This window comes from Rhinolophus ferrumequinum, chromosome 8, assembly GCF_004115265.2.
Source record: "Rhinolophus ferrumequinum isolate MPI-CBG mRhiFer1 chromosome 8, mRhiFer1_v1.p, whole genome shotgun sequence".
Taxonomy (NCBI): domain Eukaryota; kingdom Metazoa; phylum Chordata; class Mammalia; order Chiroptera; family Rhinolophidae; genus Rhinolophus; species Rhinolophus ferrumequinum.
Genome location: NC_046291.1, coordinates 41371078 through 41398531, shown reverse-complemented (window position 1 = coordinate 41398531; position 27454 = coordinate 41371078). Strand labels below are relative to the sequence as shown.

Genomic DNA, 27454 nt, shown 5'->3' with positions numbered 1-27454 from the left:
AGTCACTTTTATCTACTAGGTTCCACATCGTCTCGCATTTACTGAGGGCATGTATTTGTCACCTATAAGTCGTAGATGATTTTAGGACTGTCTCCATTTCAAATGTTCTGTCTAAATGTCCTCATAAGAACATGAATAAATTTGTCAGACTATGTTTCTCACTTTTTTATTTTAGAAAATATGACTGCTAGTGATACTACTTGTCCCCTCCAGGAATTCCAGAATAACCTATTGCAGGAAGAGACTTGCCTGCCTCTTGCAGAATTTTTGGAATCTTTTCTAATTTTATGTTGCAAACATGCATCACTGAAGATGACAAAGTGTCATTTCAAGCCCAGAGCACAAGTAAATATTTTACCAACATATATACCCTTCTCCATATTGCTCATTTCCCATTCACTGCAACGCCAACACACCATTACAAACCCACATTCCTTAATAAGCAGCTGAGGTGTCATCAGAACTGGAAGAAAAGAAGCCCACAAAAGTGTCCGTACACCTAATTAAAGCCATTTATCCTCAGAGTCTACTATATTTTGTCTTTTTATTGTGGAATCTTGGCATTTAGTGACATATAGCACATACCCATTACTGGAAAATTCCCCAGATGGATCTGGGTGCTCATAGCACCTTGGCACAAAGACTTTTATTAAATTCATCTTCAAAACATAAATACCAAAATATCAAAACTAAATCTACTCTTACAGAGTAAATGGGAAAGAACTCTCAGCTTTCAACTTAGTTCTCAGCCATCATACATGTTTAAAAACACGTTTATTGAGTTCTTTCTAAGAGACAGGTTGTGCTAGGTGCTAGGTATTAATGCTGGGTATTCAAGAGAGTCAGAATCCCTACTCCCATGAAGCTTCTATTCTGGGGCAAGAGACGCCCAATTAGGAAATAAGAAAAACACAAAGTAATTACAAATTGTGATAAATGCTATTAATGAAGAGACTAATGAGACAAATTGACTGGGAGTGGGGGATCGAGGCCCTTTAGATATAATAATAGCCAGGGATAGCCATTTGGAAGGATTGGCATTTGAGACCTCTGGGAAAATAATGAGCCAGCTATGTAGACGTCTGAGAGAATATATCCCAAAGAGGGAACAAGGGCAACCATACCCTAAACACAGTAAATATAATCCCTCTGTATGAGTAGCCCCATTTTTAAGCCAACTCCAGAGTCGAAATTACTCTACCAGAAAGGTTCTTTCTTCCCTGTATCCATCACAGTTGTCTCTTCTCACTTTTCTCCCTGAGCTGCTTTTTCTGTATTTGTCTTTTAAATGTTCCCCACATTCATATATATATATATATATATATATATATATATATATATATATATATATATATATAGCTTTTCATAAGCGTCCTCAAAGTTGTCCATTCTCGTTGACACCATATGTTCCAAAGTCTGTCCTTAATTTCCAAGTCAAATATGCACATGCCATTGAATTTCTCCACATGGATGTCCCGCTAGCACCCTAAATTCAACAGCCCAAACTGGATCTATTATTCCTTCCCTGCCCACACTTCATACATTGCCAGTGAGACCTACATAGCAGCATCACTGATCATTGACCCTTGCTTAACACCTGAAAGTCTTCTCCTACTTTCTCACTTTTTCCCCCTCATCTCCCTTATCTAGTCACTCAATCTCCCCATTTTACATTCTTAATATTTCTTGGAGTGTTTCTTTAGAAATTATTGAGTCAACACTGAATTCTTTACTTCTCTACAGTACGACCTGGGTTATATAGTAATATAAACTAATTATATGCTTACCATGTGCCACTCTGAGTGATTTATATGCATTATATCATTTCATTCTTCCCTATGAGCTACAAACAGTATAATTATTTCTCTTTTATATATAAGGAAACTAAAGCTTAGAGGTATTCAGCAATTTGCCTAAAGTCACTTACAAAAGTAGAAGCAATGATTTTTAACTCACATATTTCTGACTCCAAAATCTGATCTTTTAAACTATCATAGAAAATATGAAATTAGCTTTCATAACAGCAAAATTAAGCCTTTAACTTGATTTAAGACTATATTTTACATAGTCCCACATTATTTGGAATGTATATAAAACATGTTTTAGTCACATGAAATGTTTTATCCATTTCTGCTTGTTTCTTCTTTGCTCCTTTGTTTGATGATCTGCTAACTAAATAAATGCTAGCTACCTACTAATTTTAAAAAGACAAGTGTGAGGGAGAAAGCTTGAAATTGAGAAGAAGTTCTTACAATAACCCAAGCAAGAGATGTGTCACTGAAATGAAATAGTGAGGTAGGAAGGGCATAATTTGAAAGAAACTTAAGAGGTGGAGTCATTAGGATTTGATTGGATTTGGAGGTTGGAGGAGCAATCAAAGATGATTCACCAAAGTTTCTATTCATGGTACCTAGATAGAAGAGAGACTAGTTTTTGTTTGGGGTTATATATATAGACAATTTATGAAAAGCCCCAAGGCAGTAGAGAGTGGTAGGTGGGGTGTGGAGGTGGGGGATAAGACAAGTTTGCCTAAAACGGGGAATATAAACTGAAATAACATAATATAAAAAGCAGACATTATTGGGTTGAAGAAAGCATGGAATCCTTTGTATTGAATTCAAAGCTATTACTAGGGATATGACATGATTGATGGGAATCATGGAAAATCATTTTATCGTCAATGAAGCAAAAAATATTTGGAAATTGTACATCTTGATTTTCTGACAAATGCCATAACTATTATCATAATTTCACCAAGCAATATTTCAAATAGAAACAGATAAGTCACCCATGTAAGTCACCCATTTAAGAAAATTTTATGTCAGTGAAGGATTACAGAATTGAAACTCAAACTGACAAGTTACAAGAGATTTTACATGCTCTATTGAAACACTGGCAAATCTTTTGTAATAGTTTATTATTTTGGAGAGAAAAAAAATGATAAGATTTTAAAGGAAACTGCCTACATGTCAGAAGCATTTTGAAGCATTCAATATTTAAATCAAAATACTTTCTAATGTATACTGCCTCAACCCATAAAATGGATCAGCAACTTACATTGACAGATTCATCTTGTTTTTGTAACAAGAATTTATTTAGATAAACTAGTATTCTTGCCTCTGCTTACCATAATAGCAACACCCACAGTGTAGTTTGGTCCTTTATCAGTCAGGTTCTGTATTAGTTTGCAGGGGCTGCCATAACAATATTACCAACTGACTAACTTAAATAATTGTGGATGAAAACAGGGTTCTATGGCAAGTAACCTCACAAGGGGATCTGATCACAAATTCTTAACTGGGCAGATCATGGTGGGCAGTAACCCCTCAGGCCCGTAACTTCTTTAGTAAAGGTTTATTTTTGCCTTAAGCAAAACCTGTCTATTGTTTTTGTGCACCTAGATTAACACACCTTTGAAATGCCTCTTTTCAGACCCCTCATAATCAAAACCACCCTCAAGAGAGCACATAATCTTGTTAAATACCCTGTATTCCAATCCCCACCTGGCTTTATCCCACTTTATTGTAATCTCCTTAATGCTTCCTCCTTAATTCCAAAAGTGTAAGAAGCTGCAAACAGCCATTCTGAGAAGCATTTTTCTCAGTCTGTTGAGATTTTACTTCTAGGCATGTCCTCTGCTTGGCTCAAATTAATTTTTATAAAAATTCTCTATAGGTTTAGGTGTTCTTACATCAACGCAATAGAAATTTATATTCTTATAGTTCTGGAGGCTAGAAGTCTAAGATCAAGGACAGGGTGGGGGGGGGGATTTCTTCTGAGGCCTTTGTCCTTGGCTTGCATATGGCTACTTTCTTGCTGTGTCCTCATGTGGTATTTCCTTTGTGCACAGGTATCGCTAATGTCTGTTTGAGTGTACAAATTTCTTCTTACAAGGATACCAGTTAGACTGGATTAGAGGCCCCCCTAACAGCTTCATTTTAACTTAAGCACCTCTCTAAAGGCCCTATCTCCGAATACAGTCACATTATGAGGTACTGGATATTAGTGCTTCAACAAATGAATTTGGGGGGAGGGGACACAATTCATCTAATAACAGAGTCCTTAGTTGCAAACAACTAAACTCAAGCATAATTAACATACAAAAATAATTTATTGCAAATATTGCTCACAGAATCTAAGAAATCCTGGAAATCTTAGGAAATCCAGAATCTTAGGAATCCTTGAAAATCAGGCAAGGAAAACAAAAGCAGCAAGAGATAATAGCAAACAATGTAATTAAAGTCTACTGCAGATGCTGCAACTAAGGACCACACTGGACCGGTAATGCGTGTATTCTTCTATTGCGCTGAAGAACTCCTGAAGTCTTCCTGAGTTTTCTCATTCCCTTGAGATTGAAAGCCTTAGGCATTAGTAGAGATGGCAGGAAAAATCTAGGATCTGGTTCTGTGAAATGAAAGAAAGAAACTTACTTCTTGAGCTTTTAAAATGGGAATTTTAACATAATGGGTAATTTCTCCTACACAGACTGCAGGGCCTCTTTTTTGGTTTTATTTTGAGTCTTAGATCCCTCTCTCTTTTTCTTTTCTTGTTTTTTTCCAGCTTTATTGAGATATAATTAACATATAATGTTGTGTTAAAGATGTACAATGTGATGTGACATATATATATATACATACATACATTGCAAAATGATTACAATAAAGTTAAACATCCATCACCTTATATAGTTACTGTGTGTGTGTGTGTGCGTGTGTGTGTGAGTTAGAGACAGAGAGAGACAGAGAGACAGAGAGACAGAGAGAGAAATTTTAAGATCTGCTTTCAGCAACTTTCCAGTATACCATACAGTATTGTTAACTACAGTCAGGAAGGACCTTTGGATTCTGAGTAGCAAAAAAAGTATTTCTACTTCAGTACTAAACCTCCTATTGCCTAGTGACTCAGGTCCAAGAAATACATTCTGATGTTTTCTAAAGATGTAGTTATGGGAATGGACTAAATCCAAGGCAGTAATTCCACAGCCTATCAAATCAATCAAGGTGGTTAGGCTTTTCATTGTGTTTTGTTTGTTTGTTTGTTTGTTTGTTTTGGTGCTCTTTTATCAAACATTTATCTCAGGGTGTAGAGGTTGGTGATAGGACAAGTTGGCCTAAAATGGGGAGTAGAGTGTAATTCACTCATCCTGAAACCTAAGTTTATATCTCTGCTTTCTGGGTCATTTGAATTTGTAACTCCTGCACTACACCTTTAAACATTTTTTTTTGTGGAAGCTTAGTTTGAATTATAAAGGAGTAGAGGGTATAGAATTCCTAATCTTGCTTCCATTTGCTATTGATTACCACAAACAAGCAATTACCTTATTTCAGAAAACTGAATTCAATGAGTTAGACTTGCTAATCTATAAAGAAATGACTGAGGGGAGAGGACTATGAGAGCAGGTACTATTTTTAGAAATGTGTATTTTCCACTTGAGGCAAGGAAGGATCTTTTTTCTCTACCTAGATCACAACTTCAGGCCGGAAGCAAAAGCAAAGGTCAAAGGTAGAACGGAGTTAAGAACTATCAACCTGAGGTCACTATTACAAGATTCTAGATACTTTGTAATTTCCCCATAGTTGTTATTTACAATTCATGGATTTCATAAGAATGATTACCAATAAAATTTAAAAAAGAAGAAGCCCAAAGTGTATCTTTGGGGGGCATTAACAAGAGGAAGTGAAGGCAAAAACATTTCACCCCTACAGGAAATCGTAAAGGAGAGGATTCCCCCAAAATCCGATTATAATACTGAGGACAGAAGCACCTGGCTCAGTCTCTCTGTCCTCTGACAAGAACAAGTACAAAACAACAAAAGCTTCTTAAAAAGGAAGTAAGTAAAAGACAGGGGAGTCCATCAACCTGGGGTAGGAGCCCAGACAAAGTAAAGTTCAGATAAAGACATGAACACAGAAATAGATATGGATATAAAGATATATTGATATGTATACATATATATGTACACACACACACACACACACACACACACACACTTGGAATTCTTTGGCACCCTATGTAAAAAGTTACTAAGCAAATAATCAATTGTACTAATTAAAGGGTCTGTCATGCGGGATGGCCTGCGGGGTCTCAGCTCCCACTCCCCACATAAGATCACAGGACATGGTGAGGCCAAAAAGGAACACCCACGGAGCCATAGGTAGGGGAGTCACACCACTATACTCTCGCTGGCGGCTGTGTTGGAGAAACAGGAAACAGGAGCCACACAATTCTCAACCCTCACTGTGCCGCTTGCAGGCTCAGCCCCCATCTTCTTGCTAGCCCACATTTTCTGCTAGCCTAGCCACGGCAGTTATATTAGTGCCCAATGGCTCACTGGTCACAGCTGATGGCCAACTAGCCACAGCTGATGGCCATTTACTACCTGAGCCAGCACCTTTCTATGTGAGGCCGAGAGCCTGGAAACTGCTTTCTGGGGGCTCTGTCCCCACAGTCTTACACCCTCCTCCTTATGTAAATTAATGAAACAGATTTAAAAACTCTTTCTTGAAAGATGATTCTTGGCTCCACAATGCTTCCTAACAGAAACAGTTTAAACAATAATCATGGAACAAAAGTAACACCCAAGTACTGTACATTTTTAAAAGATAGTATTTTGGCTTGTACAAATATTAATGGGTCCCATTCATTCCTCAAATACCTTTTCAAACAGGATTAACTTTTGTAATGTGAGTGGCAGGCATTCAGTCCTTGAAGCAGGCTACGGAAATTGGAATCCCTGGTTCAGCCTTTATCATAACCTTGGGCGTTTCTTCCTTTCTGCGCGTCATCTATAAAATGTGACCAGTTAACACCTCCTACCTCAACGTCGCTATAACTAAATGAAATAATGCGTGTAACGTGCCAAATAGTTTCTGGACTTATCAAACACTTAATAAAAGCTGTTGAGCTATGTTCTCCACCGTCAAACTAGGTTTGGTTAACTTCACATTATAAAGGGGCTTTTAGTAATCATTTAGGCACTTCCCGGAAATCTGAAAATTGATAAATATAGTACGTCAAAGAAGTTCAAGTGCCTCCTTCTCTGGGCGGCCACCCCCGGCGCTCTTCAAAAAAAAAAGGAAACTTTTTTCCATTTCTTCATAAACCTTCACAGGAACTGAAGCACGCGCACCTGCCCTCCGGCCGGCCCCGTCCCACTAGGGCAGAAGGTAGTAGGTACTGGGTACCGTGGCCCTTCAAGCAGCCCTGAGTTGCTGCGGCTGCTCGGTGGTCACCAGGATAGGGATGGTACAGGGCACCATTAAACCAGCCGGTAGACAAGCCTCCTCCAGAGGCGAAAATGGACAAAAGCGTGGCCAGCGAAAGACAACACGGAGGGAGGACACAACTCTCTCTCGCACATTCATCTTCAGGCTTGCCGCAACCTAGAAACGGCCAGGTAAGTCAGCGACATCACCTGTTACGCGTAGTCACTTTCCCACGTCCCGCCCTTGCCAGCCCGCGGCAGTCCGCGGCAGAGGCGCACGCGCAGCAACGCTTCCGGGCGCTGGTCCTCACTACCCACAATGCCACGCGGCACCGACCTGTCGTAAAGGCCGCATTTCAGCGGCGAGTGAGCGCCTAGTTTTCCGTGCGGTGCGGCAGCGACGGCAGCCCGCGTCTTCCTCCTTTTCCTGCCGCAGGGCCAGATACCCTGACGGTGTCCAGCTGCGCTTAAGTCTGGCCGGTGCCACCTGTCTCCGCGATGCCCCCCAAGAAACAGGCGCAGGCCGGGGGCAGCAAAAAGGCGGAGCAGAAAAAGAAGGAGAAGATTATCGAAGTGAGTACCAGTCCCCTCCCCCACTCACGCCGCGAGCCCTCAGGGAAGCAGCCTCCGGGTTCCCCGCCCCCCGGCCCCTGCTCGCCTTGTCCGGAGCCATGTGTCCTTCCCTTTGGCTCTGTGTGGCCCACTGCCCCTTTTCCAGCCCCCTGATGACGCTCTCTGCGTCTCATCGCTATAGTGACGCTGCTGGCGCCCCCGCATCCAGCCTTTGCTTCTCTCACACGCCTGTCTTCATCCACCCCACTCTCCGCCCGGTGCCTGCCACAGGGTTTTATCCTTCACTAGTCCCCAGAATTGTAGACGTTTTCTGGGCTTGTGTTTTAAAAAACACGCCGAACGGGCTCGGGCCAGTCTCAGAAAGGCCGACTCATGACGAGCCTTTGTGTTCCTTTTTACTTTACCCATCAGCTAGGAGTAGTAGTTACTTCTTGGAGCCAACAAATTACTACTTCATGAATTTTTGGGTTTATCTCTAAACTGTTCCAAGTTCCTTAAAGAGCTTCTCCCAGGTCGCAGTCCACGGTCTTCTACATGGAGCTTGATATGTACATTCTGAATTAAGTTAAACCGAATAACGCTTTAAAAGAGATTAGGTTTCAGAGTCACTAGCTGTGTTAAGTGCTATACCCGAATCTGTTTTATATGTATTTATATAGTATGTACATGCCAGTAGATATATTCATTTAATGCATTGAGAATATAGCCTTTTAATGGCCAAGGAGCGTAATTGACCTTAAATGTTTTATATTTGTCTTCCAACGACTGTGTTAATGAGTTTCCTTAAGCGAGTGAACCGTGTTTGAGATCCTATAAACGTATCATATAGCCCCCACCGAAGTATTTTTTCCCTTGATTCCGTCTCATAAAAATAAATAGTTCCTAGTGAGCTTTGGTTGCAACTGGGAAAAGCCATGACCATTTTCCTGCATAAAGTGTATCTGAATAATGGACAGCATTTTATGGAGTAGTTACTTTTTATTAGGATGTAACCAAAATGCATGTGGGGTGGTTTGAAATGAGATGTTTATTTCTGTAACTGATTGTTGTTCTTAATAAAGTCTGCTGATTTGATTTAATTAGCATGCTAATGAAGATTACTAGTAAGTTTGGTTAAGTTCCAACTCTGAAGCAGCACCTTTATTCTTATTGCCCATTTGTTCTATTTAGAACTGTCATGAAGTAGCTAGCCAGAAGTTGAAAAACAGCATGATTATCACCTTAATACCTGTGTCTGCTAGTATCACATTTTTGAACAATCTGGGTTCTGACACATAGGTAGATCTCTGGCGATGGTGATCTAGTGGCATTCAGTGCTATGTAAACCGAGGGTATTGGGGATGACATTTTGTCATTTTCCTTTACTGAGCTTGAATTGCCTTTACTGACCATGATGCAAAGTAAAACTCCCATATAGATGTGAAATTAAATTTTACATGACTATTTAAAGTATATTTTATGCAACAATGATAATAAAATAGAACAATTATAACAACATACTGTAATAAAAGGTGAATGTGGTCTTTCTCCTCTGATAATCTGATAACCGGGATGGCTACTAAGTGACTGGCAGATAGCATATACATCATGGATATGCTGCACGAAGGGATGATGAACATCCCAAGTGGGATGGTGAGAGATTTAATTGTGCTTCTCAGAACTGCACGCAATTTAAAAGTTAATAAGTTGTTTATTTCTGGAATTTTCTATTTAATATTTTCAGACAGCAGTTGACTGCGGGTAACTGAAAACAGTAAGCAACCACAGATAAGGTGGACTACTTTATATTCAATTATTTGTTTTACTTTTTTTTAAAAGATTTACTTTTAAGGATCTTTTTAAAGATGCTTTTTTAAAGATTTTTTATTGAGCTATAACTAACAAACAGTATTATGTTTCAGGTGTATGCCATAGTTATTCAACATTTATATACCTAAAAAACTTATCACCATAAGATAACTCTAACAACTATCTGACGTTGTACAATGCTATCACAATATTATTGAATATATATCTTATGTTGTACATTATTTGTTTTACTTTTAATTAGTAGGACTGGTATTTTTTGTTTAAAGGAATTATATATGAAAGTTATTTATAGTATCCATCAACTAAAAATGATAGCTATATTATAGCTCTTTTTAACCTGAGGAGAAAGCAATGTTAGTTTCTTCACCAAAGAAAAATGCAAAATAAGATAGTTGCCTTCTTTAGCTGACAGAAAAGTTCCTGAGTGGTGAAATTAAGCCTGTATTTTCCCCCCCACATTTAACATACATGATGAATGCTTTTTTTTGTTAGTTTGTTTAATGGTAGTAAGGTTTGCAGACTCAAATGTCCTGCATGGATGTTTGCCACCACTGGAGAGGTACAACAGTATTGTGAATTGTAGTATTGAGTTACATCATTTGTTGTAAAGCGATATTTATAGAGAATATTCTGTTATCCAGCCTGGTGAGAAAACAATATATTCCACTTTATTAAATACTACAGTAACTTTTTAAAAAAATTTCCCTAAGCCCTAGCATGTCTCAATGGCTGTTGCAAGGGACTTAAAAGTTAAATATATTTTATGACAAACTGATAAGTGAACATAATTGAAACCGGGTTCATATTGGTTATTGATCTCTATCATAATTTTTGTCAAAAAGTGTTTATCGTCTATTTTGACTTGTAAGACTAATACTTATTCCAGAGTCCAGTTAATTGTGAGAGATTTTACAGAAATAGTACCTGAAATTTTAAGTTGGTCAAAATTGTAATTATGTAGAACATATGTTTTTAAGCAGCACTTTTGAATAGACATTAAAATAAGTGATAGCCCTACCTACCTGTCCCCTCTTCTGTACCTCTATTGCTTCCACTGCCATCACTATAGGCACCCACTGTAGAAACACAACATGTAGCTTTTGAGAAGTAAAGAAGGAGTAAAAAGAGGCAAGAGAGACAACATAAATTAATGCAAACAGCACCAGCTTTGGGGTCAGACCTGGGTTTGAGTCCCACGTTTCAAATTAAAATTTCAAACACTAGTTTTAGGCATGTTACATGACCTATCTGAACTACAGTTTCTCATTAGTAAAATGGAGCTAATTCCTGTATTACAGAATTGGGTTAAATGAAATGACATATGTAAAATACTGACATGGTTCGTGTTCAATAAGTGGTAGCTGTTATTTTTTAATATTGTAAGTAAAGAGAAATAATCAGACCAACCTGCACTGTCTATACAGTGCTTATTTTCTCTCTTGAAATAATTTCTTTATATTGTCTTCATTTTTTCCCTCTTTAAACTCCCCAAAATTTCTTGAATTCATTTGTATTAATAGCTATTTTCTTTCTGAAATGAGTATATCAAAAAGGGTTATGGTTCTGTTAGACATTCACATGGTTGTCCCGAATGGCATGTACCATTTGCTTTAACTTATAGCTAAATTTTAATAAACTGAAGTCACCTTTGAGAAATAGAAAGTTTGATTATGGTAGGGGCAAATAATCTTTGGGTTTAGGGCAAACAAGTAGAAGATGTCCAGCTAAGGACTTGTAGCTGCAAGGAATTAGCAATACGTAGAGACCTATGGAGATGTGACCCAGGGGTGTACAGGATGGAGAAAGAGAAATGATTGGTGACAATGAAAAACTTCAGCCTAGATCAACTGTTGATTACTTGAAACTGGATTAACTGTAGCTGCAGTATCCATTGCCTGGATGGACTACAAAAATACATTAGTGCATTTGGTGGGGGAAAACTAATGAAGTAAAACAGTGCTAGGCTCTGCTTACCCTAGCGTCCCAAAAGGTAGACCCCAATTTTCTTGGAGCGCTATTCAGTATTGACCTGCCCTCCTATCCCTTCCTTTTTTCAAACATCTTATGGAGTGGAGGCTAGTCTGTAAAAGAAGCAGGATTACACTGAGGGGTGGGGCACAGAAAGAGTAAGTTTTAAATGAAATCTGGAATTCACTGAATGTTAAAGTTCTTGGAGCCTTAGGGGGCCATCCTTTTCTTAGAATTAACTGTTTTCTGAACTCCTTTGTAGTCCCAAGTCTGAAACACATACACTGTTCCTTCCTTATAATCTAACCTCATATCTTCCCCCCAAATCCAGGTTAATCTTTGGGTAAGGGTCTATACTAATCTAAAGAAAAAGGGAGGAAGCCCTTTTGAAGTATTCCAAATTGCAAACCATCCTATTTTTCAAGAGGTGTTGTTGGTGTCCTAGATCCACATGTGGCATTCAGAAAGCTTTTTGTGTACCAACGGGCCCAATAACCTAACTGGGTTTCTCTGGGAAGTAGATTTTCATGGTGGAAAGAACAAGGACTTTGCTTAGAGTCCAGTGTACCTTGGTTCAGATGTCATCTGTGTCACTTAATAGTTAACATTTACTAAGCCAGGCCAGACGCAATTCTTGGTGTTTTGGGGAATTGTAAAGAAGAGAAACAAGCCATCTACAAGTGATAACTTTACACAGCTCCTTTAATTCTCTCAGTGGGATAAGTATTACTCTTTATACAGTTGAGGAAACAGGCCCAGTGGTTAAATAACTTACCTAACGTTATTAAGATTTGCAGTGTCAGCCAGGATTCAAACTCAGGAAATCTGGCTCCAGAGTCCTTTCTGTTAACCACTATTACTGTACTTGTACTGCCTGTCTGGTGAATCTTTCAACTTTCACAATCCTAAGTGGTTAGTGTGATACCCACTTTACAAATAAGAAAACTGGCAAAGAAGGTAATTTGCCCAGTTCCATTTGGGATTAGAATTTAGGCAGAGTTTATACTCTGAAATCATTACACTACGTATACAGCCTGCTCCTTATAACAGTGTTACTTCAAAACAATTGAACATTTCTGAATTTTGTTTTCCTCATTTACAGAGTAAGATAATAGTATATTATGGGATTGTTAAGAGGATTCAATAAAATATATATTCAGGAGTTTATGTTTAGTAACTGCTAGATAAATAAGTGTCCCCTATCTGGAAAAAAGTAATTTCTGAGCTCTAAACTAGTTAGAGACTTCACAACTCATTTATCTCTTTAGATTGGTTAATTGTGTTAAAGCAGTGAGTGTAATTAACCTTGAAAAAATGTTTTTCTGCTGTGATCTGGAGCTGATAACACCTCTACTGTTGTTACAAGCACTTTCTTTTCTAGCTTTCTAGGTCCCTTAAGGGACTTTTTTCATTCCTAAGTCTTCATATATTATATCTACTTTTCTGTTTGGTCTTTATTCATAGTTTGCTTCTTTGTAGTGCAATATGGGGCATAGGTTGAACTCTTCTCTGGTGAGGAATATGTAGATGCTGTTGCATTTTGATCCTGGTAATATTTTTTATCTAGAGTTCTCCCCTCCACCCTCATAAGAGCTCACTTTGTAAAAGGAAAGTATGGCCTTTCACGCCTGGTCGCTGCATGTGATTTCCCTCCCTCCATATGTCACATTACCTTGACCATCTTCTAATTGGATTGAGTGGTAAACTTTCTTCTCTATAAAAACAAGGGAATACAGCCATAAAAAACTCAATGCAGAGAATTTCAGTTTGTATGTGCCTCCTACCTTTTTTTAAATATTTTTAGGCTATAGAAAATTCGTGTAGAATTTGTAATATGATAGGATATTAAAACGTGAAATAGGCGTTTAACTAGGAAGAATTCAATTTTTGGTATATAGATGGATATAGATATGAATGAAGAGATATTTCCCAATGAGAAATAACCTTTTAGAACTAAAACCCTCTTAAACTCTGTGATCTTAAGAACTTTGAAAGATCTATTTATTAGTTTTGAGATGCTGTAAAATTATGTTGTGTTGACTTTTCAAGTACTAATCCTATCAATACTGTTTTCCATTTGCAGCTTACCCATGTAGGTATACCTGGTCTTATTTTACTATAATATAAAACCGGGTCTTATCTAACATAAGTCCCGGTCTTATCTAACATAATATAAGACCGGGTCTTATGTTAATTTTTGCTCCAAAAGATGCTTTAGAGCTGATTGTTCGGCTAGGTCTTATTTTCGGGGAAACACGGTAGGTATTCTGTACCTATAATACTTCTTGTTACCCTGTCCCTTTCCTTAGAAATAATACCAAAGTAAAGGCTTTAAAATAGCCACTTTCTTTCAGACTAAATGCCTCTCAGATGGTCTCAGGTTACTTTCAAAAGTAAAGACCTTTTTTGCCTCTTCTTCCTTTCTGAAACCCATCTGTAAACAAGAGAATAAGAAATACTCCATCTTGAAATTAGGAGGCATCTTTAATTTTGAACCTCAATATATGAAGGTTGGTAATGGGTGGATGAGTTGGTATCTGGCTTAGTAGAGCAAAGCACTCAGGTGTGAGTGCCTACCTAGCACTGTACCATTGAGAAGCAAGTAGATTTGTTCTGCAGAATTCTGGAAAAACTCAATAATGGGAGTAGATAATAGTTCTTAACTACCACCACTTAGCCAGATGATTACCCTTGCAAGAAACAGGAGGGGAGGGACAAATCAAGAGGCCTCTCTGCTTCTGGAGCTCTAGGCCCAAAGGAGGTAGGGAGAGGTGGTTAAAATGTGAGCCTGAAAATGGCCACTAAGAAGTCTGTGCAATAAGCCAAGAGACACCCACTCTCTCCTCTAGTCCTTTAAACAGGTTTATTGCTCTCCCAGCTGGAGGATCCTTCTCCAGAGAAACAGACAAGATAGAAAAAAGACTTCAGATACCATTATTGGTGGTTTCCTGACATCCTTGCTCCCCATTCACCTTAGGGTGAAGACCCACTAGTCAAGCCTTAGTATTAGTTTAGTTTCCCAGGCCTGCCATAGTAAAACACCACAAACTGGGTGATTTAAAACAATAGAAATTTGTTCTCAGATATGGAGGCTAGATATCTGAAATCAAGGTGTAGGCAGAGCCATGCTCCCCCTGAAGGCCCTAAGGATAATCTTTCCTTGACTTCCTGGTTTCTAGTAGCTTCTGGCAATCCTTGGCATTCCTTGGTGTAGAGCTTGTCACCCCAGTCTCTGCCTGTTTCAAATTGCATTCTTTCTGTGTGTGTCCTCTTCTCTTATAAAGATACCAGTTGTTGGATGTAGGGCTCACCCTAATCCAGTGTGACCTTAGCTTATGTTATTATATCTGCAAAGACCTATTTCTAGATAGCTAACATTCTGAGGTTCCAAGTAGACTTGAATTTTGGGGGGAGGCTGTTTAACCCACTGTAGTCCCCAAACACACACGTGTGTGTGATGGCTTCTAAATGTTTTTTGTACCGCATACTTAATAAATAAGAATAGCTAGCTAGAGATCATGATTAGTGCTTTGTAAATAATGAGCATTCCATAGTGATAACTATTACAATAATAGCTTTCCCGAGTTATATATTAATATTCCAACTTTAAGTAACTTTCTAGGTATGTATACTTCAATTTTAATATTTCCATTTTAGCAACAGCTAGGAATGTATACTTTTTAATAGTTTGAATTGTTTAAATTTAATTGTTTTGAAGAGGATAACCCTACACAAAAAACCAGTCCAAAACTTAATGTATCTTCTTAGGCAGTTTTCCCCAAAATGTGTTCAGTAGTGCATAATCCCTCAGATACGCCAAGAAAAATGCATTCTGAGGTAGAATAAGATTTGGAATTGCTGCCTACCGTATCCCTTCTGGTATAGGCTCTAAGATATCTTGTGCTTAAAATTAAAAAACACTGTTAACCAAGCATTTTCCTACATTTATTTGACTAGTACTTCTTATCCTGCTATAACAATTCGGCATTCCGAACTGATGTTCCAAAACACTAGAAGAAGCATCATAGAGTAACAGGTTAATGATGATAGTTGTAAATATGTATTGAATTTTAAAGATTCCTGGGTAATGTTTTGAGATCATGTGTTACCTTGATTTGATGTTTTAGTGTTTTCTGTGTCAGTGTATAGCATAGTAAAGAATTATATTCTTACCAATAAGTAAATGAAAGAATGATGTTTAGATAGGACTGAGAAATACTGATAAGAGATTAATATAAATTACTAAGATATTTTTATACTCTTTCTCACTTAGGACAAAACTTTTGGTCTAAAGAATAAAAAAGGAGCAAAGCAACAGAAGTTTATCAAGGCTGTCACTCATCAAGTTAAATTTGGTCAACAAAATCCACGTCAGGTAAATCACTTAAATTTCTCGATTTTCTTCATATGGATGTAATACAACATCTGTTACATACAAAAAATATTTGGTATTATAATTGTATTTCAAATTGAAATCCTACTCTTCTCTGTATCTTACCTGTGTTACTCAGCAATACTTCTTAGATGATATTTCTCCAGACATCTTGATATAGCTCCTAATTTAGTCTAATGGTCGCATACTATTCTACTATGTGGATGTACTGTATCTGTCCATTTCACTGTTTAAAAGTGATCCCTTTGTTTTTAGTTTTCTGACTCTAAGAATGATACTATAGGAACCATCCTTCTACATGTGTCTTACGTACATTTGTGTTTTTTGTGGCATAAATTGTCTGGTGGCATATTTCTAGATCAAGGGAAATGGATTTCTAATTTTAATAAATATGCCTGATCACTTTCCATAGGGGTTGTAATACTTCATATTTTCGTTTTCAGTGCATGAGTTACAGGTACTACAGTTCTTTTTAATGTTTTCCAATCTGACAAGTATAAAGTAATACCTCATTTTCACTTTGTTTCCCTCCCTACTGGTGAGTTTGAGCATCATTCCATAAGCTTGTTAGCTATTTGAGTTTGTACTTCTCTGACTTGCCTATTCAAATTCTTTGCTTTTTTCTTTCTCTTGTTAATTTATGAGACACCTTTTGTATGCATTACAGATAATTTGTGATGTTTCTGTTACATTTTGCTGTACAACAATTTATAGATTTTGTATTGTCAGATTTGTGTTGTTTAGCTTTTCTTTTATATGATTAAAAAGTCTCCCTGCCACTGGATTTGTGTTTTTCCTAGACTTTTGCTAATTATTTTCAGTCTATAAGTTTTCATAAAAATTTATTTTATATGTCACTTAAGTTTATTTTCTTTCAAACGAATAGCCACTTAATACCAGCATCATTTATCCCACTGAAGTGAAATACTGCTGTTGACATATATTAAAATATCAGATATGTTGGGATCTATTTCTGGATTCTTTATTACTTACCCTTCAACCAGTATCACATTGATTTTCATTATAGTAGCATATTTTGTTAGCTATTAAAGCAAGTCCTTTCCCCCAAATGTTACTTCTTTTCTATTTTCCTTAGCTTTTCTTAGGCATTTTTCCATATGAATTTTGAAATTATTTTATTCATTGGCAAGTCATTAAAAAAGTTTAGTTCTGTTTTCTTCTAGTTCTCTAGATTTTTCACTTTTCTTGAATTTAAAATTTTATAGACTCAGATCTTTATTTTTAAAAGTACTTTTTTCACCACACTATCTCCTTTTCCTTAACTTTTGGAAACACATTTTTTTTTCATCTGAGAATATCAGAATATATATTTGTGAGATTGTTAACCCCTATCTGAAACAAATTTCTCTCACATGCTGTCTACAAATTAGTGCCTCCAACACTTTTCTTTCTCTTATATGCAGCTTGATTCTAGAATGAGAAACTATTGATCCTCCCACACCCATTTTAGTACAAATTTATGCTCAGGCCTTGGAGTCAGATCACCTTGGGTGTGAATCCCCCTGACTTGTTTGTTACATGACCTTAAATTATTCAGTGACACTTTTCTTTATCTGTATAGTGGAAGGGCAATTATCCTTGCAGGGTTCCTATGGTGGTTAAATGAGAATGTAATGTAAATATAGGTGTGTAAGAAGAACTCACTTTCTTCACTTATTCAATCCTTTCCCTCTCCTCCTGTTTTTTCTTCTAGTGCAAAGTATGTTGACTGGTAATTTCAGATGTTGTAGACCTGAGAAATCCATAAAATAAATGTGTGATGGTGTTAGGTTTGGTAGTACATTCAGTATTGTCTTTTTTATGATATCTTGGATATTTGGGCTTTTATCTGCAAACATGAGGTACCTAACCACCATATTTAACACTAGAAATGAGCAGCAGTCCTGCTGTTAAAGTTGGGCCAAAGGTGCCCCTCCTTAGTCCTTGTGCTGTACAGGGTGACTTCCTACTCTGTCACCTCCGGACATACCTCTCCTCATAGGCAGGGAGTCATTGAGGCCAAGGATGTGTGCTCACCCAGATAGTGCACCACCCCTCCCACAATAGCTCAGGGCCTGTAGAGGTGATGGTACCCCACGTCCAGCTGAGAGTACAGTGCACTGCCAATAAGCCTGAAGTGGTCAAAGGGGGAGGATGTGTGCTAGGAGTGTGGAGAGAGCCTGGATCCGTACCACGTCCTCCCCCGCGCCTTCCACTTCCCTGCACACGTGGTGGGATGAGACTCTATGGGAAAAAAAGGAGCTGGGGTGGACTCTTGCTTTACTGCCATGCGCAGTGTGGAACTCCATGGAACCCCTGAGCATTTTAAATTTGAACCTGTTCTTCCAGGTCATGAGGTATATTTGTCAATTAAACCATGTTTTAACATTAGTTTGATTTCTAGCATAAATATTTACCAAAATGTTTTGTAGGTCTTCGTTGTACTCTTGCTCTGGGCCCCACAGATGTTTGAGATGGGCCTGATAAGCAAATGATACTTTTACTAAAACTAAAATGACTTAAATTAAAAAAAAGAAATTTTCCCTCATTTTTCTGTTTAAACACATCTACCACACGATCGAAGTCAGGATTTGGAAAGTCTTTAACCTTATTAACAACATTTGGCCATTCCCTTCTTAAAATTTCTTCTTCCTTGAATACTTTTTTGTCCTGGATTTCTACCTATTTCTTTGATGTATCTTGGTTCCTTTAACCAGCTTTTTAGGTCCTGTTGGCTCATTTAATATTGCTGTTCTTCAGGGAACTATCTTCTGCTTTTGTCACTTTTTATGCTGTCCTTGAGTAATCTCATATACACCCACCAAAGTTTTAATTATCTGTAAGCTGCTAGTTTTAACATCTTTGTCTCAAAACAGACCCTGTCTCTAGGAGTCAAGATCCATGCCCAGCTGTCTTTTATGCTCCACCCTGATGCTCTATAAGCATCTCCTATTCAGTATGTCTAAAACCAAGCTCATCTCCACCTTCTACCCTGAAACCTGTTCTTCCTGTATTCCCTGTCTTGTTTAACAGCACTAAGCATACCTGTGATAATCCTCCTAGACCCCTCCCTCTCCCTTGCACCTCATGTTCAGTCAATTAGTCCTATCCAGTCTGCCTCCGTAAGAGCTCTCTCTCTCCCCGTTTCTCTATCCTTGCTACTAATGCCTATTTTAAGCTCTTGTGTTTTGTTGCCTACAGCAGTTGTCTTTGCCTTCATTCTTGGGCTCCTTCTAGTCCACCCTTCACAACGTTGCCATTGTCATCTTTATAAAATACAATCTGATTGTGTCACTGGCTGACTTTTAAACCCTTGAGTCTTACTTTGTCCCCTACTGATGCAGTCCAAACTTCTCATTGATGTTTCTTGTACCTTGTTCCTTTTGGTCTTTGTATCTTTTCATTGCCTGGCTCTCTGTATCCCTTTTCTTGTGTATCAGAACAATTCATCCATAAAGTATTAGGTCAGTCTAATTTTCTTAGGCGTATAGGAGTTTCTTGTTCCCAGAGCACGTGTATTATGTTATAGTTGTTGACATGTCTATCTTCCCACTAGATTCTGAGTTTCTGTAAATAAGCATCTTTGTCTTTTCATCTTTGTATTCCCTGTCATCTAACTTAGGATCCGACATATAAATATTTGGATGAATCCTCTAATCACATTAGGTATGTAAATTGTGTGCCTGGACCTATGTCATATGTCATGTTTGTTTTGTTTAATCTCCCACATTGATTTGGCCCAGTGTTTTTCCACAAGGCTACTACACAGGTATTTTTGGTGGTACAATTCTTTATTGTATGAGACTGCATATTTCAGGATGTTTGTATCTCTGGTCTTCAAAATGCACCCACGTATTTCTGGGGAGTGGGTTGTTACAAGAAGAAAATCCTAGGTGAGAACTATTTTGCTAAAAATGCTGGGCATGTAGCAAATGCTTAATAAATGCTTATCGCTATAAGCTTTTGAATATGCTTTTAACTTGGCATGGTATCATTTATAGTTTTTTTTTTAAAGTAACTGCTACAAGATTTAGCAGTTTTGTTTACTGGTTTAACCACACAATTTAGTGTATACTGAAAGGCCATTGTAAAACTGACACTGTGAGGTAAGGACTATATACATATAAATATGCAAATATCTTTTTTACGTTAGTGTTATATATATTACTGTATAGTGAAAGCAATTTTATTATATGAAATCAAATTTTTATATTATATCTGGGAATATTACAGGTAGCACAAAGTGAAGCTGAAAAGAAATTGAAGAAAGATGATAAGAAGAAAGAATTGCAAGAGCTAAATGAGCTGTTCAAACCTGTAGTTGCTGCTCAAAAAATAAGTAAAGGTAAACTTTAAATTTTAGAAGCATTATTTTTATCAACTGATTCATCTTTAAAAACTCTTAACTTTGATGTATATTTCCTTCAGATCATAAGCTAATTGTGTCTGCTATGAAAATGACACTCCTTTTGTCAAAATAATCTATATCAATGACTTTCTTATGATTCCTCTATATATGTGTGGACAGCTGTGCCTAACTCCAGCCATTAGCCTCCTACTTAAGGCAAAATTAAAGATTTAGACAGTCTACTACTGGTTGATTTATAAAACCTAAGCTTTGGTAGTAGCCAAGACAAACCTAGGGTCATATAAACTGTAACTCCCAAATTCTTAACATTATATCTGCGTTTATATTTCTCTTTTGCCTCTTGCCTCATTAACTGCAACTAGACAAGTTACTATGGAATAACTTACGTGTTTGTTTGATTTCACATCTTCTGTCCCCTTTTATGGTAAGAATCAAAAACAAAAATAGATATAAAATGCTATAGAAAGAAGTTGAAAAGAAATGTTCTAATACCCATAAGTAGTATTTTACTTTCATATCAGTGGGTGGAAAATAACAAGTTAACCCAAAGTAATTTTATCACAGAGAGAAGCATACTGTATGATCTGGCAGATTGAAATACAAATACTATATGCCATTTGATGTAGGTGCAGATCCCAAATCCGTGGTATGTGCATTCTTCAAGCAAGGACAGTGTACTAAAGGAGATAAGTGTAAGTTCTCTCATGACCTGACTCTGGAGAGAAAGTGTGAAAAGCGAAGTGTTTACATTGATGCAAGAGATGAAGAACTTGAAAAAGGTACTTTAAGAAAACATTTAAAAAAAAAAAAATTTCATAAAGATAAATGTCTTTTACTTTTGGTTTGTTGTTACTAAGATATTTAGTAACTTGAAGAATATTTCACTCTTAGTGGGACTATGTTTGTAAAGAACATTTGTTTTTCATAATCCGAGTTTACTGCATTATGCCATAAATGAAGATGTTTAAAAATCAGTGACTTATTTTGGATTTGTCTCTGACTCTTTCTTATAATGCCACCTCTCATTTGCCTAAACTGTTTAGGATTTTAGTGAATAATCTCACAACACTGTTTATTCCTACCTTTGGTATTTTAAAACATATGTGTTGAGTCGTATGAGTCGTATAGCTTTCCTGTCTAAGGAGATCTGCAATGAATTCTGTGAACTGTAGATACAATGTTTAGTCTTCATTTCTTTTTTTGTTTAGATACTATGGATAATTGGGACGAGAAAAAACTGGAAGAAGTAGTGAACAAGAAGCACGGTGAGGCGGAAAAGAAAAAACCAAAAACTCAAATAGTATGTCCTTTTCTTGAATTGAGTGGTATTTATCACAATTATGTGGCAAAGTATTTGCTGCTATTTTGTATTGGATTCTTTAAGCTATTAGATCTTTTCATAAAGATAAGGTGCATTGACATTTTTTGGAATTTAGAAGTGTAAGTTATACAAAATTAGATTCTTGTTCAAAAATACCCTTTGAAAAACATGTGACTGAAGTACTTCGAATGCCATTTTCTGAGGTAATCTTACTTTCTCAAATGTGTATGAACACAATCACATATTCAGATAAGAATTCTTTTCTTATTTTTTTGTGCAGAGTGAATGGAGGGAGAACTGTTAAACTAACCCACTTAATCAGTTTATTCTATTTTAATGGTGGGGAGACGTTTTAAATCACAAGGGTGAAAATACTGTTACATGTTAATAGCAAAATGAGTTTTTGGTCGGTAATGGCTCTAGTATTCCAGGAAATGTGCTTTTAAAAGTTGGCGCCTTATTTCTCAGACCCTGCATTCATGGTCACAATATTTATCTGTAATGCAGTTACAGAGAAAAACTTTGCCTGTGCTAGACAAATTCTAATACTAGTTTTCTTAAATCTGTTGTATTTCTTCACGAAAAGAATATTGTTTATTAGTTATTTGTTTCTTTTTATTTGCAAAGTTTATTACCTGAGGCTTCAATACAATTGAATCTTGCACCCATTCATGTTTTGAAGGGTTACTATCCTTTGTGTTTCTTTTATACCTTCCCCATTCTTAGATGTAAGAAATTGCATGTAATTTCAGGTAATTTGAATACTGTTTATATCATTACTGCATGTGATTAGTTTTTAGCAACGATAAACCTAAACAAAATCATTTATAGTTTCTCTTATTTAAAAATCAGACTTCTAGGTTATATTTACAAAGACTAACCTGAGGCAAGTCCTTCTTGTACAATTCAGAATTTAGAACAATGGTGAAAACAAATTTTATATAGATCCTCTCATGGGAATTTACATTTGTATTAAATATTTTAAGATTAATATATGTATTAATATATTTCTGCACAAAGGGTGCTCTGTACAGAACGGTTAGCCTAAGGATGTGAGTGAAATGGATTTGTTCCATATACTTAAGCATTTACCTTGAAAATGGACTACACTGAGCCATTACTTGTGAATAATATTGTCTCTATAGGTGTGCAAGCATTTCCTTGATGCTATTGAAAACAACAAATATGGCTGGTTTTGGGTGTGCCCTGGAGGAGGTGATATTTGCATGTATCGTCATGCACTTCCTCCTGGATTTGTGTTGAAAAAAGATAAAAAGAAAGAAGAGAAAGAAGATGAAATTTCATTAGAAGATCTCATTGAAAGAGAGGTAACTAGTATTTTTTTCGTACCATAAAAAAAGAAAAAAAAGACTAAAGCAGTATTTATTGTGAAATTTTAATATTTACCACTTGGGGGCAGTAACATGTTATGAAAGGGAAAAAATATGATCTTTTCCCGAAGTTGCCTTACTTTTTAAAAAATTTTTTGTATGTATAAAATGTAAACTTAGCCCTAATCATTAGCCAATTAAGATATTAAATTTACGATTATTAAACAGTTTTTTAAGTACTGGTCACAGGCTAATCAAATAAATTATTTCCATATAGTTGATATACTAGTATATCAGTTCATTAAAATGCTTAGTCAATACTCAAATTGGTTGAACTTGAAGTTTCAGATGTTTTTTCTCTGATGTTTCATTTTTTCACCATTGTATTAATCATTAACATTGTATGGAAGGAGACAACTCCACTACAGTCTTGGCAGTGGTATGTTTTGTTATTATCCCTAGACTCAAGGAGAATAAGTCTCAATTAAGAGAATCTTTAGGTACTCCTCTCTGGCTCAGCACAAAATAATTTTATTCTACGAGTTGGCAGATAGGGTCACTGAGTTAGCAGATATGGCTTGTGGGTGTGATGCAAAAATACTGAGATTATTGGAAATACTAGATTTAGGGTTGTACATTTCAAACTATATCCATTTTGCCATTTCCTGGGTAATCTAAATATGTTGTGTAAATGTCTAAACTTGGGATTATATACATTTGTTCTTAAATGGACATATTATTTGGTGTCTCATGCTGGCATTAATATACTGTAATAGAAAATGTAGACTTTGGAGTCAAGTATGTTCAGGATTGTTTGTATTCTAGTTCTACCACATATTAGTTGTTAAACTTTGGTAGATTTCCCATCACCCTCTTTTTTCTTATTTGTGAAGATTAATGTGTTAGCATATGTGTATAAAGCATTAAAAATGAATACCTGGCAGATATTCAGGAAATACTATTTTTCTATATATATATGTATTACTCGATTATTGGTCCTGAGGAGCTTGTAGTGTTTTGTTTTATACTTTTTTCTCATTTGCTGAGAAACACTAGTGCATGATGGGTATCATCATGGTGCTTTTCATATTTATTGTTTTCAGCAGTTAACTTACATTAAAATAATTTCTCATGAGAAGTTTTACTCACCATCAATTTTGAAAAGAAATCTAGTTCAGAATAATATTTTATTGTGTTTAGAAATGTTGGTAATCTCTGGACATTCGCTTTGCTCATTGCCATGTAAAAAAAATAAATCAGTTCATTCTAAATTTAATGTCCTCATAACACTCACAAGCAAGAACTTAATTGCACTGAGAAAACCATTAAATACTATTATAGTTGACTTGGGGAAAAACGTTAACTTTTTTATCTTTTCAGCGTTCTGCCCTAGGTCCAAATGTTACCAAAATTACTCTAGAATCTTTTCTTGCCTGGAAGAAAAGGAAAAGACAAGAAAAGATTGATAAACTTGAGCAAGATATGGAAAGAAGAAAAGCGGACTTCAAAGCAGGGAAAGCGTTAGTGGTATGTCCCAAATGCTTCTATTCTTTCTTTCATTTTATAATTTCTGTGTCATGCAAGAAGTTATCCTTATTTAATGTGCATGTCTAAAATCAGTGACCAAGAAGTGTGTGAATTTTGTCCTAACTTGGTACATTTGTGTATCTGAATAGATCAGTGGTCGTGAGGTGTTTGAATTCCGGCCTGAATTGGTTGATGATGATGACGAGGAAGCAGATGACACCCGTTATACCCAGGGGACAGGTGGTGATGAGGTAAGGGGAACCTTTGGCCTCATGTCCTCATGTGCATTGAGAAAGAGGATAGAGTGACAATAGAGCATCAGGGTTCATTGCCAACCCAGAGGCCTCGTTCAAATCCTGGCTCTAACCTGAGAAATTATCAGTACTCTACACCTCCACCTGCATCTGTAATGTGGACATAAGGAGAATCCTTACATCGCAGGTGCTTGTAAAAATTAAATGAGTTAATCAGTTCATATTTATATATAGTTCTTTATAGTACTCAGGACAGTGCCTGGTATATAGTTAAGCGCTTAATTGTATTATCTATAAAAAGTATGTGTTTTTTCCTCCCTCCAAAAGAAAAGGCTTTTTATTTAATGTTTTATACTAAAAAAAAAAAAAATCATGGGACAGACACACTAAAAAGTACAGCGTAGGAAGCAGGAGACAGCAGCAGAATTGTTTGGTTGTAGGCAAACCTAGTAATTACACATAGCTGACTGTTTATTTTTTATATGGTTATAAAATTCTGACTTCTATATTGGAGTTGAAAAATAAGAATATTGTATTCTGTATGTAAAGTGTGATGTCAGAAGAAGCAGCTTCAAATATGGCATTGTTACTTTTTTCAAGAAGTTTATAGAAAGGAACTTTGGCAGTAGTCAATCATTTGTTTTAACTGGGCACTAGCAATAATTTTGTTTCATTGAGATAAATATCAGAGATAAAAGGCAAGTAACTTATGAAAACTGTTCTAATAGTAAAAACTTTTCTTTTCCATATATTTTTAAAGGTTGATGATTCAGTGAGTGTAAATGACATAGACTTAAGCCTGTACATCCCTAGAGATGTAGATGAGACAGGTATTACTGTGGCCAGTCTTGAAAGATTCAGCACATACACTTCAGAAAAGGATGGTAAGTATGCTAACTTTTGTGTAATTCTAAGAAGTAGGCAGCTGTCTAATGGGGTTTAGACTAGGCTTGGCAAACTTAGACGCCTATAGGTACCAGACTGGGTTTCACATAAATGTGTGGTTTGACTATATATAAAATTAGTGAGTAGTAGAGGCTATAGAAGTGGGTGGCTGGGAGGTTATTGAAACCATTAACTGAGACTAGAAGGGGGCAAAAATAAGTTGGAGGTGTAGCTAATGAGTTCAGTTTAGGATCTCATGTAGTTGAGATGTTTTGGTCATTAAGAGTGGCATTGTCTGTGGTACTATGGCAACATTTCGCAGGAGGAGAAGGGTTGAAAGTCATCTGCATTGCCAGCTGAATGAATGAATTCACCCATGTGCAATACATAGGATGAGAACATTCTAGAACACACAGCATCAGTGTTTTAGAGTAGTGAAAAGGAAAAGCTTGGGAAAGACACTAAGGACAGAGAAAAATTAAGAGAAGAGTTTTAGAAAAATCGAAGAGGGTAAATTAGAAATAATTCTTTGGTTGCAATTAGAGAAGGAATCGTATGAACAGGGTTCCAGAGTTCATAGGAAAAGTAAAACAGCACGTGCGGTATCAGACTGTGTCTGTCAGTTACTAATGGAATAGTGTTTTTCTGTTTCTAGGCCTTACTGATTTCAGTTTTTATTTTTAGAAAACAAATTAAGTGAAGCTTCCGGAGGTAGGGCTGAAAATGGTGAAAGAAGTGATTTAGAAGAGGACAGCGAAGGGGAGGGACAAGAAAATGGAGCCATCGATGCTGTTCCTGTTGATGAAAATCTTTTTACTGGGGAAGATTTGGATGAACTAGAAGAAGAATTAAACACACTTGATTTAGAAGAATGACACCAAACAAGTCAATGAAAAAAATTAAGCTGGCTCAGCATGAGTTGAAATTGACTACATTAATTTTTTTCCACCTAGAATTCTTCAACAGGATGTTTATTTCCCATGCTGGTATTCTGGAGGGCTCACTCTCCTTCAACAAAGGAATATTCCCCCTACGTCTTGTCTTCTGACTTTGGCTACATCTCATAGTAAGTTCAGAGTAGTTCATGATAAATTGAAAATATAATGGTCATTGCAGAAAATGATTGATTGTGTAACTGTCCACTCAAGTAGGAAGTGTAACTGCTTCTCCAGCTTTTGATTTTCATTGGGCATGTGTTGTTACAAGAAAAACATAAATTTAAATTAAAAATACCTTTTATTTAATTCAGTTTTTAATGAATGATTTTATTTCTTTTGTATTTATATGTTTAAAAGGCTGCCTAAAATATGAGTGCTGTACTTCATAAAGGAAACTGCATATGCAGATTCAGTATTGTATCTTTTTGAACAATTAGATGGACATTTAAAATGAAACTTTTTTAATCTGGCAGGATCAGCTGCAATGCCATGTTAAACTGTTTTAAACTTTTCCCTCTTTTTTGCCAGTAAAGTTGTAAATAAAGACCATCATACATTAAAATTCAAATATGGGCCTTTTTTTTTTTTTAAGTTTTCTGTGAAAGTTTTCTTAGCATTTCTAGCTTGAGAATTTGAACTATTGTTACAGTTAACTATCACAGAAAGCACAGACATTTTAAAGAGTTCTCTTAATACTGATTACAGAACTATGTAGAGTATTAACAATATAGTAACACTAATAGCCTAGAAAAGAGACAATATAGGTGATGTTATATGAAAGAATTATTCTTGAATTGGTAGGTCATCAACCTAATTAAATATCACCTACAATTAAACCAAATACTACTGAAGCATCATTGTGGTGATCCATGGTGTTATAAA

General features: G+C 36.4%; 1 protein-coding gene across 1 annotated transcript; it reads left to right on the top strand.

The window, feature by feature from the left end:
* The first annotated feature begins 7542 nt into the window (after window positions 1-7542).
* On the top strand, window positions 7543-27135 carry ZC3H15 (zinc finger CCCH-type containing 15). The gene is made up of 10 exons (XM_033112711.1): window positions 7543-7777; window positions 15828-15929; window positions 20181-20292; window positions 20943-21095; window positions 21525-21616; window positions 22783-22965; window positions 24349-24495; window positions 24645-24746; window positions 25510-25633; window positions 26319-27135. Exons 1-10 carry the CDS (start codon window positions 7703-7705, stop codon window positions 26507-26509), a joined length of 1281 nt encoding a protein of 426 aa, XP_032968602.1. The 5' UTR covers window positions 7543-7702; the 3' UTR covers window positions 26510-27135.
* The last annotated feature ends 319 nt before the right edge of the window (window positions 27136-27454 follow it).